Source organism: Sander vitreus, chromosome 16, assembly GCF_031162955.1.
Source record: "Sander vitreus isolate 19-12246 chromosome 16, sanVit1, whole genome shotgun sequence".
Taxonomy (NCBI): Eukaryota; Metazoa; Chordata; class Actinopteri; order Perciformes; family Percidae; genus Sander; species Sander vitreus.
The window spans coordinates 26,884,498-26,907,996 of NC_135870.1; the positions used below are offsets into that span (position 1 = coordinate 26,884,498).

General features: G+C 44.0%; 1 protein-coding gene and 1 pseudogene across 1 annotated transcript in view; one reads left to right on the top strand and one right to left on the bottom strand.

Moving 5' to 3' along the window:
- The window catches only part of slc71a2a (solute carrier family 71 member 2a), a 39,596-nt gene extending 19,580 nt beyond the window's left edge, over positions 1 to 20,016 (bottom strand). The window contains exons 1-4 of the mRNA XM_078272141.1: positions 19,662 to 20,016; positions 7,229 to 7,318; positions 1,864 to 1,926; positions 1,321 to 1,448 (exon numbers count right to left, since the gene is read on the bottom strand). Coding sequence (XP_078128267.1) covers positions 1,321 to 1,448; positions 1,864 to 1,926; positions 7,229 to 7,318; positions 19,662 to 19,736 — 356 coding nt within the window. The 5' untranslated portion in view covers positions 19,737 to 20,016. The remainder of the gene's footprint in view (positions 1 to 1,320; positions 1,449 to 1,863; positions 1,927 to 7,228; positions 7,319 to 19,661) is intronic.
- On the top strand, positions 13,238 to 14,146 carry LOC144531627 (uncharacterized; annotated as a pseudogene).
- Positions 20,017 to 23,499: the final 3,483 nt, after the last annotated feature.

Sequence of the window (23,499 nt, forward strand, 5' to 3'; positions counted from 1 at the left end):
ACAGGAAGTTGGTCCTCCATAACTTGTGCATTGTTTTAGCTATCAAAATTCTTTTGATATCTTTTTGTCCTCCGAGTCTATATGCATGTTTTTGTGCCGATCGGACTCACGCCCCAGGAGTAGTTAGACAAAGTATGTTTCCCATATATCAATATTTTGCTGATTAATTAAATAAATTTAAAACCGCGCCATCTAATAGCCGATTGACGCCAAGTTTGGCACAGATGCTAAACCGGCCATGACGAACAACCTTGTCAAGTTTCGGAATAATTGTTGCCAAGATAACGCAACTTCCTGTTTAGACAGTTTTAGATTCCTAGTTGAAATCACGGCCTAGGACGAGTTCGAAAGAATGTAAAACACATGAAAAATGCATAATTAAAAATGGCTGCCTTCCGGTTGGGCGGAGCTAATGAAGGTAAATGGGAAATATGCCCGCAATGATTAGAGCAATATGTGTATTAAATCTGGTGAAGATCGGAGCAACTATGTCCAAGTTAAGGCCTTCCAGGCATTAGGGGGCGCTATGGAGCCCACTTACAGGTTTGGGCCAAATCGCTGTACAGTCTCGCAAAGCTCCCAGGTATTTATGTGGGTGCCAATTTTTGTGAGTTTTCGTATATATTGAGGCCGTCAAAAATGTGCCCAAGGGCTAAAACCAATTAGGGTCCCATAGGCCACGCCCACTTTGACCAATCAGTACCTTACTGTAGCCTCATGAGTGGCCCTAGATGGTACCCATCAAATTTTGTAAAAATCGGATGAGCCGTTCATGAGCTATAAACTTTATGTACCTGTAGCGCCCCCTAGTGGCCATTTTTTGTAAAATGTGTGGGGCACCTCCAGAGGGTCATGGCAAACAAGAATCTAAGTTTTGCGTTGATAGCAATTATTTTGGTCGAGATATGGCAAAGTTGGTGTTTTCATACTTAGCTACACAAATTTGTTTGTGCGTAATATGTGCAATTTTTATCCTATAAAAATTATTTTTGTCAGGTCTGTCTGGAGATGCTACCTGCCCAGTTTTGTGCAGATCGGTCGCACGGTCTAGGAGGAGTTCGGCAAAGTAGGTTTTCGATAAATCACGATTTTTCAAGCATAAAAGTCTAGGCGGAAATGGGCGTGGCCTATATCAGGAGATTCAGCTGGATCCAGGGAACGCAAAGATATATGGTTTTTGAATCTGCAATGTACGGTTTGGGAGTTATAGGGCCAAACACGTGTTTTCTGCAATAGCGCCACCTAGTGGTGCATATGAGTAATTATTTTGAATCTTTGCAATTTTCACCAGTTGTGCCAACAGAGAACAACGAGTCCTACCATGGGCTGAGCCTCATCAGAGGGATCGGAGCGCAGGTGAAGAAGACGGTGACCAACAGGAAGGTCCGCCTGCCCCACACGTCCGACAAGGCACCAATCAGAGGAGCAGACATAAATGACAGCAGACCCTTTACATGAAGAGGCGGCGTCAGTGACAAAATAAACAATCCTTGCAAATGGATGTGTCTGCAACAGTGAAATATATTTCTGTTGTTGGGTCTTATATAAAACAAGATTCCACATTAGCTAATCATTTAAACATGTAGATGAGTTTACTAGTCATGGTTAGTACCACTCCGCCTGTAAAACCCGTTAAATAATGCCTGAGAAAATTACCCTGATGATGTCATAGTGATGTCATTGGGTTTTAAAGACTTGAATGTTTAGGCAGCATTGGCGCCTAACCATGCTAGGGACTAATGTTAATATTAATGTTTAACTGTCCCCTATGGTTATGGAACTGCAAATCAAAATCACTGGTAGTTTTTTTTATGTATTGTATGTCTACAGTGAGTCAAAAAGTTCAATTGTTGGAGTTCTTACCTTCACGCCCTGAATTAGGCCGTTCATCAGGAATGTGTGCTGGGGAAATGTTTCATGTAAAACCTACGAAGAGAGCCACAACACCAATATTTATAATACCTACATAGATTTCACAGCAAAAAACTGGTAAAAAGGTAAAAAGAAACCTATATGTCACAAGATCCAAACTTTGTATACCATGCGACAAAATGTTTTTTGTAACTTGCACCATGAAGAAGCAAGATTCTTTCCAGTAGAAACTTTCCAGTACATTTTCAAGACTCAAGGAGGTACATGTTGTTCCATTTTTATATTCAATTTTATTTGTTGTCTCAAATCATAAAAGACGTTATCTCAGGACACTCTCCGATAAAGTAGGTCTAGAACCACAGTCTATAGACATATGTTTAGCAGAGTATTAGTAGAAGTAGTTTCACTAATTAGAGCTGTGTAATGTTCGACATTTTTCCATTCCGATTCGTTCGCTGAAGGCACAACCGTCATAGGCCTTAGACATTTAACCTGACATCTTGGTGCCAGGACAAGAACCTCCATCTCAATGTCAGCAAAACAAAGGAGCTGATTGTGGACTACAGGAAGCGACAGAGATGTCCCCTCCACTTTTGTAATAAAGTTCAAGACTTGAGACAAGTGACCCGGACTTCACCGTTGGTGGCGCGTGCATGTCGTACACTCGTACTCGAGCACCACACGGATATATCATGGAGCAAGTAGTGGTGTGCAATATTTGGTATCGATCCAATACCAAGTAAATACAGGGCCAGTATCGCCGATACCGATACAATACCAAACTGGGCTCCTCTTCCTCTCTGTCATTCTTCTGCTGTCCCTGTCCTGCTTGTGTGTGTGTGCTGCTGGCCGCTGCCGGGCCTGGCCGCTTGCTTGCTTGTTTGCTTGGCGCCGCTGAGTCACGTGACGATACAACATCAAATCACAAGAGGAGTGAGGAGGAGCCTGCTCTGCGCTATGACAGGAGTGGCACTTAAAAGCAGCGGCACAGACACAGACAGCCAGGTCGCCTCTTTAATGAAACTGCAGCGGTGCATCCCGGAGAGAAGCTGAAACTAAAGTATCGATCTCATTACACTAGTATTGATCAATATCAATACCAACCTTGGTATCGATATTATCGATATTTTGATCGATCCGCCCACCACTAGGAGCGAGAGCTCGCCTTCGCCACTGTGTGTTTGTGCCGCAGACTTTTCTTGGATTGCCTGACGTGTTGTCGCCTTTCCTGTGTGCGAGAATGTCCAATCAGTAAGTTACATGTTCTTGTAATGATTTTAACACTGAGGATGGACATTTCTCTGAGTTCATAAACTCTTAGTTTATCGAGTTTACAGACACAATTAGCAAGTTTAATTTGGCTAGCTGTGGCGGCGAAGTTTGTTTGTGTTTGATACTGTCATTTGTTATTAGTCACTGCTGAACTGTGTCAGGATACCTGATTGTGTGTTCTGTAATTCGGTTCTGTTTATTAATATATTGTGGAGTAGTTAATTACACTGTCAATAGAACGTAGCGTTACTGCCTATTGTAACGTGACGCCACTGTCAGCTGTTCTTTGATGTAAGTAGTGTTAATACCAATATGAGTGTTAAAATGGCTACTGTTAGTAATTTGCTTTATTATCATTATTAATGTGATTGATTGTGTTTACATCCTCAGAAAGGCCTAGTTAATTTTTTGGTAGTTATGGCTAACCTAACTGGTATATTTTGTTTCTATTTATGTTTCAGACCACACACCAAGACTACCTTTTGATTCAGACATATGCTGGGGGTCGGAGGAGTTGAAGTGCTCTTCAATCCTTTTCTTGTAGGTGTGTTTGGCCCTGGATATTCCTTTTCTCAGGTTGGATCTGGCTGAGCTGTAGGCCTCCTGGTCTCCCGACCTGAAGGCTGCGTCCCTAGCCTTGAGGAGAAGGCAAACTTCTTTGTTCATCCAGGGTTTCTGGTTAGGGAATAATTTCATTGTTTTATGTGTAACTCCCTCCACACACTTGTTAATATAATCCAGGACAGAGTTGGTGTATGTGTGAATGTTGGTTTGGGAGTCAGTGTGCTGGAACTGGTGTTGTAGAGTGGAGTCTGCGTCTTCCATCCAGAGCTTAATGGCTTTTGTTGTTGGTTTCACGCATTTGATGCCTGGGGTATACTTAGGCATGAGAAACAAATGGCGTTTTTCCATTACATGGTACCTGCTCGATTCGCCTCGACTCTACTCGCCTCACTGTGCGTCCGTTTTCCATTGCAGATTTTAGTACCGCCTCAGCATGGCTGGTTGTCATAGCGACGCCGCAGTAAACTGCCGTGACCTAACGCGACACACACACAGAACGTGGAAGGTGTGTTGTTGCCACAGCCAGAAGACACATTTTGTTTCAAATGAAGCTGGAGGCAGCAAAATTATACACAGCTGGCTAAACTATTTAAAAATGGCGGATTTGTTCAGGACACCCCCCTCTGTTGCTTTCACGTCACCTTTTGGTATCGGCTCAGCTCGCTTGGAACCTCGACTGAGGTGGTACTAAAAAAAAGTACCTGTTCGCAGGTACCAGGGACTTTTTTTCGTAATGGAAAACCGAAAAAGGCGAGTAGAGTCGAGGCAAGTCGAGCAGCTACCATGTAATGGAAAAGCGCCAAAAGAGAGGTGGTCAGACTGACCAAGGTGGGGGAGGGGTGTGACTTTGTAGGCACCAGACACATTTGTGTAGACATGGTCCAAGGTTTTACTGCCTCTTGTGGAGCATGAGACATTTTGGTGAAATTTAGGTTGAACAGTTTTAAGGTTGAAGTCCCTAGTGACAATAAAAGCCCCATCTGGATGTTGAGTATGAAGCTTGTTAATGGCAATGGAAAGTTCTTTCATTGCTGCTTTGCTGTTGGCATCGGGTGGTACATACACAGCAATAGCAACAATGCAGCTGAACTCACGTGGAAGATAGAAGGGCCTGCATTTGACGATTAAATATTCCAGTTCAGCAGAGCAATGGGCATCAACAGTGTCCGTGCACCAAGTTTTGTTTACATAAATGCATAAACCGCCTCCTCTGCTCTTACCCGAAGCCTCCACTGTTCTGTCCGCCCTAAAGACAGAACGGCCTTCTAGCTCCACCACCCTGGTTGGGATGTCGTTGTTAAGCCAAGTTTCGGTGGAAAACATGACGTTACAGTCCAGAAGTCTTTTCTGTGTGAGGGTCCAGATATTAAGTTCGTCCAGCTTGTTCAACAAAGAACGCACGTTGGCAAGAAAGATGCTGGGGAGTGAGGTTTGGTTTGAGGTTTAGCCTTAGCTTAGCTCACACTCCACCGCGCTTACCCCTTCTTTGTTTACAGTCTCATAGCTGGTGGCGAGCATTTCCGGTCGGGATGAGTTGTTCATCTGGTCGAGGTGATCTGATCAACTCCGGAGGGAGCTGGTCGAAGTTAAATGGGTGATCCAAAACAAAGTTCTTGCAACTTTGATGAATATCCAATAGTGTGTCTCTGTTGTAGACTCGGTCCGCTCGAGTGTTTCGAGTGAAAACAAGTAAGATAGTCAGGTAAATAAACACTAAATTGCAAAAACTGGAGAGACGTCGAGCCTCGTGTTGTGCACGCGCCGCCATATCAGTGCATTGACAATCCTAACCCCATCAGCATGTTGCCCCAGCCACTGTGTTAGCTCCTGTCTACACTGGATGTGTTTCAGTCATCCATCTCAGTTTTAATCAGCAGGTGTTTACAATAACAATGTAAGAACTCGAACATAACTCATAACATAAGTATATAACTAAGGCTCCATGAATTCTGGATGACTGCCAGAGACAGTATGTAATACCTGTATGAAACAGTTACTATAATAAAGGGACTGTACATATTATATAATTTAATGGGAAAAAATACAATATAAACAAAGTAATGGTTAAATCAGGAAATATCTAATCATCAAAACTAAAATCTCACCAAACATTTAGTGTCAACTTTCAGGCACATCATGTCTGAAAGATGCAGAAAACTAGGTCATGCATTTGTTACTTCTAGGCTGGATTGTTGCATTTCCTCAGGTTGGTCCAGAATTGAATTTAAAATTCTCCTGACCTACAAAGCTCTTAAAGGGGTGACAGAATGCAAAACCGATTTTACCTTGTCATAGTTGAAAAACAACAGTTTGGAGGGTAAATAGGACATACATAGAATCTCAAAATCCCATTGACACCTCTTTCCTCTGCAAATCTCACAATTTGAAACTGCTGCTGAAAACGGGCGAATCTCAACGAAGCTCATAGTTGATGTCAACTATGTGGCTGTCCCTTATTTGGCTCTAGTTTCTAGTCTTTGTCATGCCCCAACATTTAGATAGGCTACACCACTGACCTGAGGTCAGCTTAGTCTTCTGAATCTAGGTCACGCAGATCTCAGAAATTGTATACATTGTTCGTCTGCTATTTAGTTACTAAATTCACTTCTGAGACTTTTTTATGCGAGAAATCAACTATGTAGAGGTCAAATATGTGCCGTTTTACGAAAATTGATGGCTAATTGTAAAGTTTGTCCGACTGTGTGTCAGCAAGAGCTCAGCAGGCTAACGTGACAGTGGCCGGTGCTGCCTCGCTGCCCGGCGTGTCCTCCTTCACAGACCCCAGCCCACTGTGAGCTAGATGGATCTCCGTCACGGCCGGCAGCCCGCGGCGCTCCATACCCGCGGCGCTCCATACCCGCGGCGCTCCATACCCGCGCAAAGTCACCGTTTTTGGGTTGGTTACTGGACTACCAAATGCCGAGGCCCTGACGGAGCTCCAGGGCCTGCAGCTCTCCCTCCCCTCTTCCTGCTAAATGGCCGGTGTGTGTGAGTGAGAGCGTGGTCAGCGAGCTCGTAACGCCCGCAATGTCTTACCACAGGTTCCAGTTAATCTTATAATGGATATGTGTGTTGAGTTATTTAAACAAATGACCGGGGAAATAAACGCCTCTTGTCCGCGAGTCTCATTGATAGTCATCAATGAGAGCTAGATAGCCTCCTCCGAATGAGACCTCTGAAATTCAACATACCCTATTAGGAGACCTTAAGGAACAGTGTGAAATACCCTATATAATCATTCTATCACCCCTTTAATATTCAGGCACCATCATGTTTTAAAGAGCTCAGCGTGCCTTCAAGAATACAGAGTTACTTGTGGTTCCTAGAGTCTCCACAAGTAGAATCGGACCCTCTCCACATTTAAGAGTAGGCAGAGAAGGCTTAGAATTCTCCTCTTTGATAACACTTATAGTTAGGGTTAGGGCCAGTCTTAACTACCTTACACCTTAGAGTTGATTCCTCGCCAATTTGCTCTGTGTGAACAGCCCAGATGTTCCCACCAACCCACAGTGTTACTCACAGTGAGCATGGGCGTTGTAAGTAATCCCCAGGCGAAAAACTCCAGGAAGATCACCACCACCGCATGATACACATTAGGCCTGCCAATACCCTGTTGGAGCAGAAATACACACACACACACACACACACACACACACACACACACACACACACACACACACACACACACATTTTACATTCACAATTACATTTAAATGTGACTCTATGTGACGATTAAAAGAGCACTACACCAATTTTACACATGAAGATCAGTTTATCATCATGGTTAGAAGTTGTACGTCTTCTGTGGCTCTGGATAGAGATATTTTTTAAAGTCTGCAAAAATATTCCTAATTATCAAATATATTACAGGGCTCAACGCTAACTTTTTAAAGTGGCTGCCGGCTTGGCAACCGTGCATCAGCTTTTGGTTGCCGAAATTGACTATACGGTTGCCATGTTTTAAACTACCTATATTTGGAGATATTCATTTCTTATGTAACTATACCACACATTTTAATAATGAAACAATGAGATAATGGCTTGTAATATAATTTCCCATCCCTTTCAAATAGGGGTGCAACGGATCACAAAACTCACGGATCGGATCGGTATTTTACAATAACTTTGAATGCACCACGAGGTTTACCAGTTTACCAGTAAACACAACATTTAGTCCCATCTATGTTGTTTTTCAGCCAACAGCAGTGACCAGTGCTAGTTTGTGTCTTTAGCTCAAAGCTTTAGTGGCAGACTGTTACGTCCTGCTGTTCCACTGAATCCTCTACAGTGAAATACAGCCACAATTCACACCGTTTATCTGTCAGCATTTTAACCATGTTTAAGATGTTGTTACTGAGAAACAGGGGTGGTTCTACACTGAATTAAACCCCGGGGCGAGACCCCCTTCGAGCGCCCCCCACACACTTAAGAGAATCCAGTTATTTAACTATTGCAATTACAACACCCCTATGAACCTGAGGGCTGTGTTGTCTGGAGCTTTGTGCTCCTGGTAGGGTCTCCCAAGGCAAAGTGGTCTCAGGTGAGGGGCCAGACAAAGAATGGTTCAAAAATCCTATGAAACATCGAGGAAGGGATGAAGTGACCCTGCCCGGAGGAAGCCCGGGGCCCCTGTCTGGAGCCAGGCCCAGATGGAGGGCTCGTCAACGAGCGTCTGGTGGCCGGATTTGCCACGGAGCCCGGCCGGGCACAGCCCGAAAAAGCTACGTGGCGGACATCTCTCCATCCCATGGGCCCACCACCTGTGGGAGGAACCGCTGGGGTCGGGTGCGCTGCCACATGGGTGGCAGTGAAGGTGAGGGGCCTCGACGGACCAGACCCGGGCAGCAGAGGCTGGCTCTGGGGACGTGGAATGTCACCTCTGTGGGGGAAGGAGCCGGAACTTGTGCGGGAGGTGGAGCGCTACCGGTTAGATCTGGTGGGGCTTACCTCTACGCACAGTCTTGGTTCTGGAACCATACTCCTGGATAGGGGTTGGACTCTTTTCTTCTCCGGAGTTGCCCAGGGTGTGAGGCGCCGGGCGGGTGTGGGGATACTCACAAGCCCCCGGCTGAGCGCCGCTACGTTGGAGTTTAACCCGGTGGACGAGAGGGTCGCCTCCCTACGCCTGCGGATTGTGGGGGGGAAAACTCTGACTGTTGTTTGTGCATATGCACCAAACAAGAGTTCGGAGTATTCGGCCTTCTTGGAGACCTTGAGTGAAGTCCTGCATGGGGCTCCAGTCGGGGACTCCATAGTTCTGCTGGGGGACTTCAACGCGCACGTGGGTAATGATGGAGACACATGGAGAGGCATGATTGGGAGGAACGGCCTCCCTGATCTAAACCAGAGTGGTTGTTTGTTGTTGGACTTCTGTGCTAGTCATGGATTGTCTATAACGAACACCATGTTCGAACATAGGGATGCTCATAAGTGTACTTGGTACCAGAGCACCCTAGGCCAAAGGTCAATGATCAATTTTATAATTGTTTCATCTGATCTGAGGCCGTATGTTTTGGACACTCGGGTGAAGAGAGGGGCGGAGCTGTCAACCGATCACCATCTGGTGGTGAGTTGGGTCAGGGGGTGGGGGAAGACTCTGGACAGACCTGGTAAGCCCAAACGGGTAGTAAATTGGGAACGTCTGGAGGAGGCCCCTGTCCGACAGACTTTCAACTCACACCTCCGGCGGAGCTTTTCGTGCATCCCTGTGGAGGCTGGGGGCATTGAACCCGAGTGGACAATGTTCAAAGTTTCCATTGCTGAAGCTGCGGTGAGGAGCTGTGGTCTTAGGGTCTTAGGTGCCTCAAGGGGCGGTAACCCACGAACTCCGTGGTGGACACCGGTGGTCAGGGAAGCCGTCCGACTGAAGAAGGAGTCTTTCCGGGATATGTTATCCCAGACGACTCCGGAGGCAGTTGCAAGGTACCGAAGGGCTCGAAGGGCTGCAGCCTCTGCCGTGAAAGAGGCAAAGCAGCGTGTGTGGAAGAAGTTCGGAGAAGACATGGAGAAGGACTTTCGGTCGGCACCAAGGTACTTCTGGAAAACCGTTCGCCACCTCAGGAGGGGGAAGCGGAGAACCATCCAAGCTGTGTACAGTAAGGATGGGACGCTGTTGACCTCAACTGAGGAGGTAATAGGGCGATGGAAGGAGCACTTTGAGGAACTCCTAAATCCGACTAATACGCCCTCTATGGTAGAGGCAGAGCTGGAGGATGAGGGGGGATTGGCATCAATTTCCCTGGTGGGGGTTGCTGAGGTAGTTAAACAACTCCACAGTGGCAAAGCCCCAGGAATTGATGAGATCAGTCCAGAAATGCTTAAAGCTCTGGGTGTGGAGGGGTTGTCTTGGTTGACACGCCTCTTCCACATTGCGTGGAAGTCTGGGACGGTGCCTAAGGAGTGGCAGACCGGGGTGGTGGTTCCCCTTTTTAAAAAGGGGGACCAGAGGGTGTGTGCCAATTACAGAGGTATCACACTTCTCACCCCAGCAGGAAACCGATGGAGTGCCTTCTCCAGGTAGGGAATGTGTCCTTACCCCAAGTGAAGGAGTTCAAGTACCTTGGGGTCTTGTTCGCGAGTGAGGGGACAATGGAGGGGGAGATTGGTCGGAGAATCGGCACAGCAGGTGCGGTATTACATTCAATTTATTGCACCGTTGTGACGAAAAGAGAGCTGAGCCAGAAGGCAAAGCTCTCAATCTACCGGTCAGTTTTTGTTCCTACCCTCACCTATGGTCATGAAGGCTGGGTCATGACCGAAAGAACAAGATCCAGGGTACAAGCGGCCGAAATGGGTTTCCTCAGGAGGGTAGCTGGCGTCTCCCTTAGAGATAGGGTGAGAAGCTCAGTTATCCGTGAGGAGCTCAGAGTAGAGCCGCTGCTCCTTCGCGTCGAAAGGAGCCAGTTGAGGTGGTTCGGGCATCTGGTAAGGATGCCCCCTGGGCGCCTCCCTAGGGAGGTGTTCCAGGCACGTCCAGCTGGGAGGAGGCCTCGGGGGAGACCCAGGACTAGGTGGAGGGATTATATCTCTAACCTGGCCTGGGAACGCCTCGGGATCCCCCAGTCGGAGCTGGTTAATGTGGCCCGGGAAAGGGAAGTTTGGGGTCCCCTGCTGGAGCTGCTACCCCTGCGACCCGACCCCGGATAAGCGGATGAAGGTGGATGGTTGGATGGATGGATGGATGGATGGAATTACGACAGGAAACACACTTTTTAAGGTGCACAATCTCCACCTCCAACATTGCCAAAAGACAATGAACACAATTCTGCACAAAATATGTCTAGGTTATCAGAACTTAAAATAAATACACTATATACATAAATGTGCCAAAAATATATACAATCATAAAAAATTTAACAAGAGCAGAGAGCAACAATAATATAAAATATTAAGAATAATATACAAATAAAATATAGAAATATTCTAAAAAGCACAAATCCTTCATCACACAAATGTGAAGACACACTAAAGATAATCTAATTATTACACTATAGCACTAAGAACAGAAAACACAAACTAAAACTAAAACCTGACCTTTATGGCCTTCCTTGATGCAAAATCATCAATGATGTTATCTATGAAATCTGCTCCCCTATTGAGTGATTGATATTGATGACGGCAAGGCCAGTGATCCGTTCCTGGGACATGGTTGACCTGAGGTATGACTTGATCAACTTTAGTTTGGAAAAGCTCCTCTCTGCTTGAGCCACAGTGACTGACAGAGACGGACTGGGACCAAATATCGGCCCTGGCATTTTGGCCTACCACATAAGATCACAAATACCACCTGTCCTTGCGCTCCTCTGAATATGTATAGCAACTCCTACTCCTTAAAACTACTAACGCCATGTAATCAGTAAGCAAGAATCAGTGAGCGTTGACACATTAAATACTTCAAAAGAGTGCCATTTATTAATACAATAAAACGGTATACTCCTCATGAATCATAAAACAAGCTCTCTATATATATATTTTTTATCATTTCAAGAGGCCCTGTGCTTTAATTTGAAGAGGTATATCATGATTGCATTGTCTGCCAATGCAGATAGAAAAGCTACAATTCTCATTAAGAAAGTTTGCATGATGTGCAACGTTTATATAGGCTACTAATGCAATCATACAGTAAAACATGCCTACGTCTTTTATTGTTGTAGTGTTATCATCAACAGTTTGTCCACCACTCAGTTTTTGGCTCAGTTTTATCAAGGGGAAAAGTGTTTTAAGGGGAGTTATGCTTACCGCAGGTTCTACCCTCACTCCCTCATCTCTGTCCCTCTCCTCCTGAGTCTCCTCCTCTGTGTATGCCACTGCCACTGCCGCTGACACCGACACCACCACCACTATCATCAGCCACGGGAGCTGATGAAGGTCCTGCTACTGCCGAAAACATGTCTTTTCGCTTTTTTCTTTTATTTGAGCCGCTTGGGTAACTTTGTTTCATTTTCGCGTTTAGACCATTGACATAAAAGAAAGGTTTAGACTCGTCTTGCTCCATCTCTGTGTACTTCCCAGTTCTCCTGTTACCGTGTGTTTATCTTTCGTGCCCGCACCGTTACGGACTAGTCCATTTCATTGTGAAAGTAGGGGGTGCAAGCAGGGCGTCTGCAGCTGCAGGGGGCGCCGATTTGCCAATTCCCCACACAGTGAAATGGTTGATAACAGAAAACCGCTTTGTGGCGCAGAGGATTATTTATTTTATTTTTTTTAAGTTCTCATGCCGCCCACCATGTGACATGAAAAAATGCCGCCCCGGGCAGCTGCCCGGTTCGCCCGTGCCAAAAACCGCCACTGTTGAGAAACCTAGTTTGGGGGTTACAGCCCCTGGTGCTCTGATTACCACTGGAACCACTGTTGCCTTCACTTTCTACATCTTTTCTAACTCCTCTCTAAACCCTTGGTATTTTCATAGCTTCCTGTGTTCCTTCTTATTGATGTTGCTGTTGATGTTGTCACTTTGGATTGCTACATTTATCACAACTGCCTTCTTCTGCTGTTTGTCAACCACCGTGATGTCTGGTGGGTTAGCCATCACCATAGTCATATCATTCTGGATCTGGAAGTCCCACATGATCTCAGCCAACTTTAGATATGCCTCCCACTTTGACGTTGGGACTTCCAGCCCATGCTCAGCACAGATGTTCCTGTACACTATGCCAGCCACTTGGTAATGGCGCTTAATGTAGCTGTACCTGCCTGCATTTCACACCCCACTGTTATGTTATGGACTGTCTAAGGGGCATCTTTACACAACCTGCCAATTCACAGTGCACACAGAGGTCCTTCTACGTGCTGACGTTTACGGTAAGCGTATTGTCTCATTTCCGGTGCTCCTGTCTCATGGACGCTACTTTGCTGTTCCAGCAAAAACTTACTCAACTCTGCTTTATTGTTTAATTTAGCAGCTAAGTGCCTGGATTGCATTTAAACTACACTAGTTATACTCAAGCACCTTTTCTTCTCTTACAGCGACTGCCTCGCTGATCTCACAATTGTTAAAACGCTGTTAGCCACTTTTGCTTAGCCATTAGCAATGGCTAATTCCTCTCCCTCCCCTGCTCTGTCTTGCTCAGTGTGTAAGATGTTTAGCTATTCCTCTGCCTCCTTTAGTGATAAAGATATATGTAATACATGTAGTATATTCACTGCTCTGGAGGCAAGGCTTAGTGAGTTTGAGGCACGGCTCCGCACCATGGAATCAAAATCATATGCTTCCGTAGCTAGCCAGCGCTCCGTAGCTGGTGCGGACCAACATACCATAGCTTCTGTTAGCAGTCCCCCGGCAGGCCCCAAGCAGCCGGGCGAGTGGGTGACTGTTCGAAGGAAGAGTAGCGTTAGCTCTAAACCGGGGAGCACACATGGTGGCGGTCGCTCTAAACTGAAGCCTATGGCTAACCACCAACATCTTCGCCTTTCTAACAGTTTCTCCCCACTCAGTGATACACCCCCTGAGAAGCCAACTCGGTTATTGGGAGCTCTAAAATGCGAAACGTGAAGTTGGCGGCTCCAGCAGCTGCGGTCGTGTGTGTCCCTGGGGCCAGAGTGGGTGATGGGGAATCCTATCTAAAGGATATAAAGATAACCGTAAATACAGTAAGATCATACTTCATGTAGGTGGTAATGATACCCAATTACGCAAATCGGAGATCACTAAAATTAATGTTAAGTCACTTTGTGCATATGCAAAGACAATGTCGGACTCAGTAGTTTTCTCTGGACCCCTGCCAAACCTGATCAGCGATGACGTGTACAGCTGCATGTCATCCTCCCACCGCTGGTTGTCGGGGTGGTGCCCAGCTAATGATGTGGGCTACGTAGATAACTGGAGGGCGTTCTGGGGAAAGCCTGGCCTGATTAGGAGAGACGCAATCATCCCACTTTAGACGGAGCCGCTCTCATATCAAGAAATCTGACCGAGTCTATTATCGGTCAGAAACCATGACAACCCAAGGTTGAAATCAGTAATCAGAGGTGCAGTGCTACGCGCTTCTCTGTGCTTCCGTTGGAGCAGTCGCCCACTCATAGTTCCATAACTACGGTGTCTGTCCCCCGACACAGATCAGTTAAATCAAAGGTAAAAAAAGAGGAGCTATACTTAACAACCTAATTGGAATTACATCTACCACTGCAATGATAGAACAGACATAACTCTGTCTTCTAAAGCAGTACTAGTAAACAATCTGATATCAGATAATCAAATTGATCTATTCTGTCTTACTAAAACATGGCTGTGCAATGAAGAATATGTTAGTCTAAATGAATCCACTCCTCCCAGTCATATTAATACTCAAATTCCACGAGGCTCTGGCCGAGGAGGGTGAGTTGCAGCCATCTTTGATTCAAGCCTGTTAATTAATCCTAAACCTAAACTACATTATAACTCGTTTGAAAGCCTTGTTCTTAATCTTCAACATCCAACATGGAAAACATTAAAGCCAATTAAATTTGTTGTTGTTTACCGAGCTCCAGGTCCGTATTCTGAATTTTTATCTGAATTCTCTGAGTTTTTATCATACGTAGCCCTTAAATCAGACAAAGTACTTATTGTAGGTGATTTTAATATCCATGTGGATGTTGACAACGATAGCCTTAGTATTGCTTTCAACTCACTACTAGATTAAATTGGTTTCAGTCAGAGTGTGCATAAGGCCACTCACTGTTATAACCACACCCTCGACCTTGAATATGGCATCGAAATTGAAGATTTAATAGTATTTCCGCTGAATCCTTTATTATCAGACCATTCTCTAATAACTTCTGAATTCTTACTACCCGACTATACGAAATTAAATAAAAGCTTCTACACTAGATGCCTATCTAACAGTGCTATAGCTACGTTTAAGGAAGATATTCCAACAGCATTTAATTCAATGCCGTTCCTTAATATAACAGAGGACTCATGTTAATTTTAGTCCCTCCTAAATTGATAATTTTGTAGACGGTGCTACGGCCTCGCTACGGACTCTGTTGCTCCTCTCAAAAAGAAGATGATGAAGCAAAGGAAACTAGCACCTTGGTATAACTCGCAAACTCGCAAATTAAAACAGAAGATTTGGCAACTTTTTAATGGGTGCAACCCACATACTCAGCGCTGCTGCTCATCCCACAAATGCATGTTCCTTACAAATGGGGCATCATGTGAAAGTGAACTAAACAGGCTTTCCAACGGTATAAGATGTATTGCCAAAAAGCATTTTTACCGCAGAGAAATAATCTACCAAACACAAATGTCCTTACTTTTTGTGCTAAGTTTATAATCAAAGTAGAGGGAGGCAGGCCAGTAAAGCCCGATCCGGTTGGGGAGAGTTCTAGCCCAACCAGGCTCCTCTCTTTAACCTGTCTCTCTTAATTATGCTGTTATAGTTTTAGACTGCCTGGGGACTTCCTTTGACACGCTGAGCTTCTCTCGCCTCTCTCTTTCTATTTGTGTGCATCCATGTCCCAGAAATGCTTGTTACTAAACTAGCTCTGGGGAGCTTATTCCCCAGAGTCCTTATGTGTTTTTTTTTGCCCAGCATGTTTCCTTGGATTAGGGTGGCACCAAAATCATGGTTGCAGCTGTCGCCGTGGTCCTGCTATGCCCTGTTACACCCTGCTATGCCCTGTTACACCCTGCTACGTCCTGCTACGCCCTGCTACGTCCTGTAGCGCCCTGCAGTGCCCTGCTATGCCATGAACTACTACAACTACTATTTCTAGTCACTGTTCCATTATATTTTATTGTGACCGTTATTGCCACTATTCATCACACCCCCAACCGGCACCTTCAGACACCGCCTACCAAGAGCCTGTGTCTGTCCGAGGTTTCTTCCTAAAAGGGAGTTTTTCCTCGCCACTGCCGCACTAAATGCTTGCTCTTGAGGGAATTACTAGAATTGTTGGGTCCTTGCAGATTATAGAGTGTGGTCTAGACCTACTCTATCTGTAAAGTGTCTTGAGATAACTCTTCTTATGATTTGATACTATAAATAAAATTTAATTGAATGTGGTCCTATCTGGTAAGGTATTTCCCTGACCTCTATTGATCTTATGCTAAGCGCCAGTTCTTGTGCGGCCATGATTACTGCCTCTGTGGTGCTATCTTTCAGACAAGCCTTTTCCTGGTATGATTTTTTGATATCAGCCACTTCTTCTATCTGTCGGTGATACATGCCATGCAGGGGTTTGTCCTGCCATGATGGTTCCTCCTCTCCTCCTGCCGCCTTATCATTGGGTTTCTGCTGCCTGAGATATTCACTTAACAAGTCATTACTTGAGACCATCTTCCCAATGTACTCCTGGATATTAGTTTTTTCATCCTGCAGAGTTGACTTCAGTTTATAAAGCGAACTCTCAACCAGGTGAGCTACCAGGATGTCCTGCATTTGTTTTTTTTTAAACGGAAATTATGCAGGGCTCGACAGTGCGAGTGTTTCACTCGCATTTGCGACTAAAAATGGATGTGTGAACTGTTAAATCTATTTAGGGGCACGTGTACAAATAGTTTTAATTTGTTGTCTTTCTGTCTTTGTTACTGGAGCACATGATATAACGTTAGCGTGTCTCGTTATTATATTATATTGAAGTGAATCTGCAACTGCAGCAAGCGTTGTCTGCGTGGGGTTTTGAAAAGTGTACACAGTTGCGACCGCTTTAACAGCTTTGCTATCCCTGTTAACTGAATAAGCTGCAGAGACGACATCGTCTTGCTCCATGTCTCTGCTCCTCTCCGTTCATGTAGCGGCAGTGAAACTGTATTTCACCCTTTGATGGTTATACTGCAATTAATACGCGGTTCACAGGGTGTAGGGGTGGGCCGTTGCACCATCGCTAACAATGTATTGATCAATAGAAAATGTATTTCAAAATAGACATTACAGTTCATACCATTTTGTATTAACACTAACCTAGCTCTGGGGAGCTTATTCCCCTGAGTCCTTATGTTTTTTTTTCGCCCAGCATGTTTTCTTGGATTAGGGTGGCACCAAAATCATGGTTGCAGCTGTTGCTGTGGTCCTGCTGCACGCCCTGCTATGCCCTGTTACACCCTGCTACGCTCTGTAGTGCCCTGCAGTGTCCTGCTACGTCCTGCTATGTCCTGCTATGCTCTGCTGTGCCCTGCTACGTCCTATAACGCCTTGCAGTGCCCTGCTATGCCATGAACTACTACAACTACTATTTCTAGTCACTGTTCCATTATCTTTTATTGTGACTGTTGTTGCCACTATTCATCACACCCCCATCCGGCACCTTCAGACACCGCCTACCAAGAGCCAGGGTCTGTCCGAGGTTTCATCCTAAAAGGGAGTTTTTCCTCGCCACTGTCGCACTAAATGCTTGCTCTTGGGGGAATTACTAGAATTGTTGAGTCCTTGTATATTATAGAGTGTGGTCTAGACCTACTCTATCTGTAAAGTGTCTTGAGATAACTCTTGTTATGATTTGATACAATAAATAAAATTGAATTGAATTGAACTGTATTGTATTCATAACACGGATTCAGTGGGACACTTGAAAAAACTTCCTCAAAACACCTTCATTTTTTTGTGCTCCGACAGTCTGCATTACAAAGAAAACAAAGAATTCATACGATAAAAAACAAAGCAAACTAGAAATAGAAATGCAAGCAGTTATGACGGGGTCCAAGCCTCCCCGGTGCGAGTCGCCCCCCGACGACCCGCGGAGCATGCGAAAGCGAAACCCAAGGCGTGACGGTGGGGAGGCAAACGTCAGGAAATATCACGAGGTGTGAGCTGCAAAGTCTGTAGTACAGTTATTATTACATGCATTGAGTTATTGGCCAAACACATCTACAGTGATTATAGCGCCCTCTAATGGTCGATCTACGCCAAATTTGATACAGAGCCTCGTAATTTTGTTTGTTCATAAATTAAGAAAATTGTAATAATAATCTTAGCAATTACAATAGGGTTCCCAGCTCCGCTGGTACTGGGAACCGCGTTGCCTTGCATACGCCGGTTCCCAGCCCCCTCGGGCTTGGACCCCTAAGTAGCGATGAACGGGCCCTCGCCCCTCCCAGCACGTCGGGTTTACTGGCAGGATGCCTCAGTGGAGCATGGGGAAAAACTGTGCCAAGTTTCATCTAATTCAGAATAACTGTTGCCAAGATAGGCAACAGTTCCTGTTTTGACTGCCACGTACAGGAAGTTGTTCCTCTACAACTTGTGCATTTTTTAGATTATCAAAATTCTTTTGATAACTTTTTGTCATGAGGGTCCAGAGATTCTACATGCAAAGTTCCGTGCATATCAGACTGATTGACTCTTTGTTTTTATTATCTAATTTCTCATCTACCTTGATTGTCTTCATGGTGTTTCTAGCGCTGAAACTAGCAATTATTAAATTATTGATTAATCTGTCCAAAAAAAAATTTCAACTGAGCTATTATTTTTTTTATTTGATAAAATGTCTAAAAATTGTAAAAAATTAAATAAATACATAAATAAGACCATTAAAATTTCCAAGATCCCAATGAATACAAAGGTTCTCCAAAACCGAAATATATTAGCCTATAATTGAAATGATTAACAGAGAAAAGCAGCAAATCCTCACAGTGGAGAAAAACCAGAGAATATTTTAGCTCATGCTGTAACAACACCATTTGCCATATTTGAGATAAAGGTCATTTCAATAGGACGTTTCATGTTTAACTGAAATTGTATGTCTAATCCAATAAAGTGACTGACAACCTACATCGTTGTTTAGAGGTGGTCTTAAATAATGTCTATAATAATGTTTCTCATGAAGGATGTTAAAATGGACGCTGACTGAGCAGTGGATGTTGTTGCTGCCTTCGTTGTGTTTCAGGCAGAGAGCTGTTATGTAATAGATAATGGATCCATCCTGACCGCATCATCCTCACACTAGGCTGAGCTGTCGTGGGCCACATTATACCATTACAACCAACACACACGTATCTCCATCCGAGAAACAGCCATTTTGGAACAGAGCTGCTCTGTTTGGGCTGATTTTCGCTGTAGTCATTCATTCCTTTTAACATCTGTAACATTTGATCTATTCTATTACAGTGGTTTACTAACGCTAGCAATCGTCAAAAGAGAACATTGTATCTGTTTTGAGTAGCTTTAGGCCTATAGGCTATGTCAAGTGATCCCATTTATAGTTATTTTTGAGGTGCAATACCCTACCACCAAACTTATGAATGAGCCCGTAGGCTAATACGTTTTAACATCCTGTTATGTCATACACACACTGACCGTTTTTTCACTATTATTATTATTTTATTTTTACACAAATTGAAGCTACTAACTGTAGGCCTATGGGTATCTGAGGTGCAAACATAAATATAGGCTACAGAAATAATAGCAGCATACAGAACTTTAAAACAACATCAAATATGCTATATTAATTAAGACAAACAGTAGTAGGCCTACAGGTTCAAACAAATTATAGAATAATAGAATAGAATAGAATAACATGGCGGGTCATCCACCTACCGCATCTCCGTCCTTCATGATGATCTTCTTGACTAGCACCACCTGGCTAGGTCCCGAAGGTGGCTCCCCCGGCATCTCTTCACACCTGCCGCTGGTCACAAAGCATCCATGCCGCGTAGATATCCGCGGTTCTCTGGGTTCTTCCAGGGTGCCTCCTTAGGTAGCCCGGGGCTAAACCGAGCTATAATAATAATAATAATAATAATAATAATAATAATAATAATAATAATAATAATATAATAAATACCCTATATGATGACAATGAAACTATAAACCGTGTTGAGATAGTGTTAACTCACTAAAAACGCCATATGCCTCCCGTCAGATCCGCCGTCAGGTCAGATCGACCGACAGTCTGCAGCTCGCCTGGTAAAGTCAGATCGATGTCAAGTTAAACAAAACCAAGACAGGGTTTCCGGTTTGGGTTGATATTTTATTTTTTTTAAATTAAAAGCTTTCTTTGTTGTACAAGCTTAATATAACTGTTATTTTTGACCAATTTGACAAAATCTCAGACCAACGTCTAGTTAAACAGAACCAAGACAGGGTTTCCGGTTTGGGTTGAGTATTTCTAGATCAAAAGGTGACTTTCTTTTACATATAACAGTTATTTTGACCAAATCTAATGTTCATGAATCAAAATGTACAAGCAATAGGCCAACTTCTCTGAGCTTATTAACAATGTTTGGTTGCAGAAACATCACATTACCCCCTAATAATTCTTTGTGGTAATTGATTGTGGATTATAGACTGATCTTTTACATTGAGAAAGAACATTAGCCTAAAATACCCTTCATGAATGAACAGTTTACACCTGAAAATTCATCAGAATCTAAATCAAGGTGCTAGGTAGCAAGAGAACCTTTATTTAACAAATATAGATAATATATAGGTATATTCATGGTTTGTAATATACTAAGGGATATTTTATGGGTTTTCTGATTTAAGGGGTTTGTAAGAACACAGGTACCCCTGAACTTTAACATTAAAAAGCCCTAACTGATGTTTCAAAAGATTTTTTTATTGCACATTTAGCATATAACATTACATTTTTCCCTTAAAATGTTCACTTAATAGAAATATGAATATAAACAATTAAGGGATTTGGTTGTATTTACTGATTGGTGGTCCTGGATTAATGTAGGTCTACTACTATCTGATGACCAAACTAACCTTATCCTTTCCCCCCTTCCTTTCTTGACTTTCTTTACATTTATTTTGGAAGTCAAGTCGCTCTACTTCCCATCTCACCGACTGCACTTGACTCACTCAATGCGGTCCGGTTGAATCCATTCCGGGTTTTTAAAGACCTGGACCGGTCGTACTCTGACTGACCCGGTTCCTAACGGTACAGAAACAGACAGACAGGGTGCGTTTGATTTGTAAACTCAGAAAATAAGAATAGAGACAAGATCAAACTAGAACTGCAAGCAGTTATGACGGGGTCCAAGCCACCCCGGCGCAAGTCGCCCCCTGATGACGTGAAAGCAAAAAAAAAGTTAGGACATTTCACTAAGTGCGAGCGCCAGTCTGTAGTGAAATGCAATAGCAAATTTCCCATTCATTGATTAAAAGGCCAAAACGCTTCTACCTCAATTATAGCGCCTCCTAAAGGCCGATCATCACCAAATCTGGTATAGAGCCGCAGAGTGGCACATTGAACAATAATCTCAAGTTTTGTGATGATAGAATTTACTGCAGCAGTGATATTGCCATTGCAAAGTTCCCATTTAAATGCATTGACTTATTTGCCAAAACGCGTCTATGTTCATTATAGCGCCCCCTAATGGCCGATCTTCACCAAATTTGGTACAGAGCCTCGGAGTGGGATGTCGAACAATAATACCAAGTTTTGGTACCTATTAATTTGGCCAAGATATGCTAAAGTTTGTGTTTTGTGGCTAGCTACGAAAATTTGTTTGGTTGTAAATTGCGAGTAGCAAAATTCTTTTGATAACTTTTGGTCAGGTCCATCTGGAATTACTACGTACCAGGTTTTGTGCCAATCGGTTGCACGGACTAGAAAAAGTTGGTTTTGCACATTGTGCGATATTGCGAAAAAACTTCTTAGAGTGGCCTATATCATCAGGTTCAGCTCGATTCAAGGAACACGTGGATGTAAGGTTTTCTAATGTGTGTTGTGTAATGTGGGAGTTATAGGCAAAAACACGTTTGACGTCATTATAGCACTACCTAGCGGTCCACATGCGTAATATTTGGTATGTGAGGTCCATGAACCATTCTACATCTACACTGTAAATTTGAAGTTGCTCACATTACTGTAAGTGGTGAATCCAAATCTGGTTCCCATAGGCCACGCCCACTTTGACGAATCAGTACCCCACTATATGCGTGGCCACATGAGTGGCCCTAGATGATACCCTCAAAATTTCGTAAAAATCGGATCAGCCGTTCATGAGTTATAAACGTTTTGTACTTGTAGCGTCCCCTAGTGGCCAATATTCATTGAATTTGTTAATGAGCCTGAGGGTCATGGAAAACAAGACTCTAAAGTTTCACGTTGATAGCATTAATGTTGGCCGAGATATGGCAAAGTTTGTGTTTTCGTATAGCTACATTAATTTGTTCGTATGTGATTTGTGCAATTTTTATCCGATAAAAAATATTTTTTATAACTTTTCGTCAGGTCAGTCTGGAGATGCTACGTACCAAGTTTCGTGCAGATCAGTCGCACGGTCTAGGAGGAATTAGAAAAAGTAGGTTTGCGATAAATCGCGATTTTTTTTTGCGCATAAAAGTATAGGCGGAAATGGGCGTGGCCTATATCAGGAGATTCAGCTGAATTCAGGGAACACGTGGTTATGTGTATTTGTAATGTGCGATGTACGGTTTGGGAGTTATAGGGCCAAACGCGTAGCTCTGCTATAGCACCACCTAGTGGTGGACATTTTGTTGTCCGAGGTCCTTGCAGGGATCTGCACCAGTCCTGAAAATGGCACCCCCCCACCATGTACGATTTAGGCTGTAGCGTGACTTTTATCAACAGAAAAATAAGAATAATCCTTAGGAAAACAATAGGGTTCCACTGCTCCGCCGAATCTGTGAACCGCGTTGCATTGCAAACGCGGTTACCAGCCCCCTCGGGCTTGGAAACCTAATAATCCTTAGGAAAACAATAGGGTTCCACAGTTCCGCTGGATCTGTGATCCCAGCCCCCTCGGGCTAAGTTCATGGCAGAGCACCTCTACCCCTCCTTTCGTGACAACTATGCCACAAATTATGGTAAGGAGAATGAGGTGGTTGCTGGTAATGCACTTTGTGAGCAAGGCACGAGTATTACACATAGGGGCATCGTGGTTAGTGTCACAGAGCCATGGTTGTCAGACAGCCCAGATAGGGTAATTGACTCATCTGTCCTACTCGAAATAAAATGTCCCGTCCCAAGTAAACTCCATTCTACCCTCTTGGATCAACTTGACCATAACTACAGTGATATCAAGCTAGTAGATGGAGTACCACAACTTCAGAAAACAGGTAGCTGAGGATATTACATGCAGGTACAATTAGGCATGTTTTGTGCCGGTCTGAAGGTGGCCAAATTGTTTATCTGGAGCCCAAATGACACAGTTATGTTCACTGTACCATTTTATGAGCCCTATGTTCTGGAGAGGGTAGGACATCTGAAGAGATTTTATTTCTCAACAATGTTGTCCCAGCTTGTGGATGAATTTGTTGGTCAGCGACTGAAACTGCAGAACAGATACATGAGCATAATGAATTCATAGAAAATATCCCTCAGAAATATTTTATTCAAATCACTAAACAACTGTTAAGTGCTGCTGCTGTTAACAGTGCTGTTACACAATCAATTCCGTAC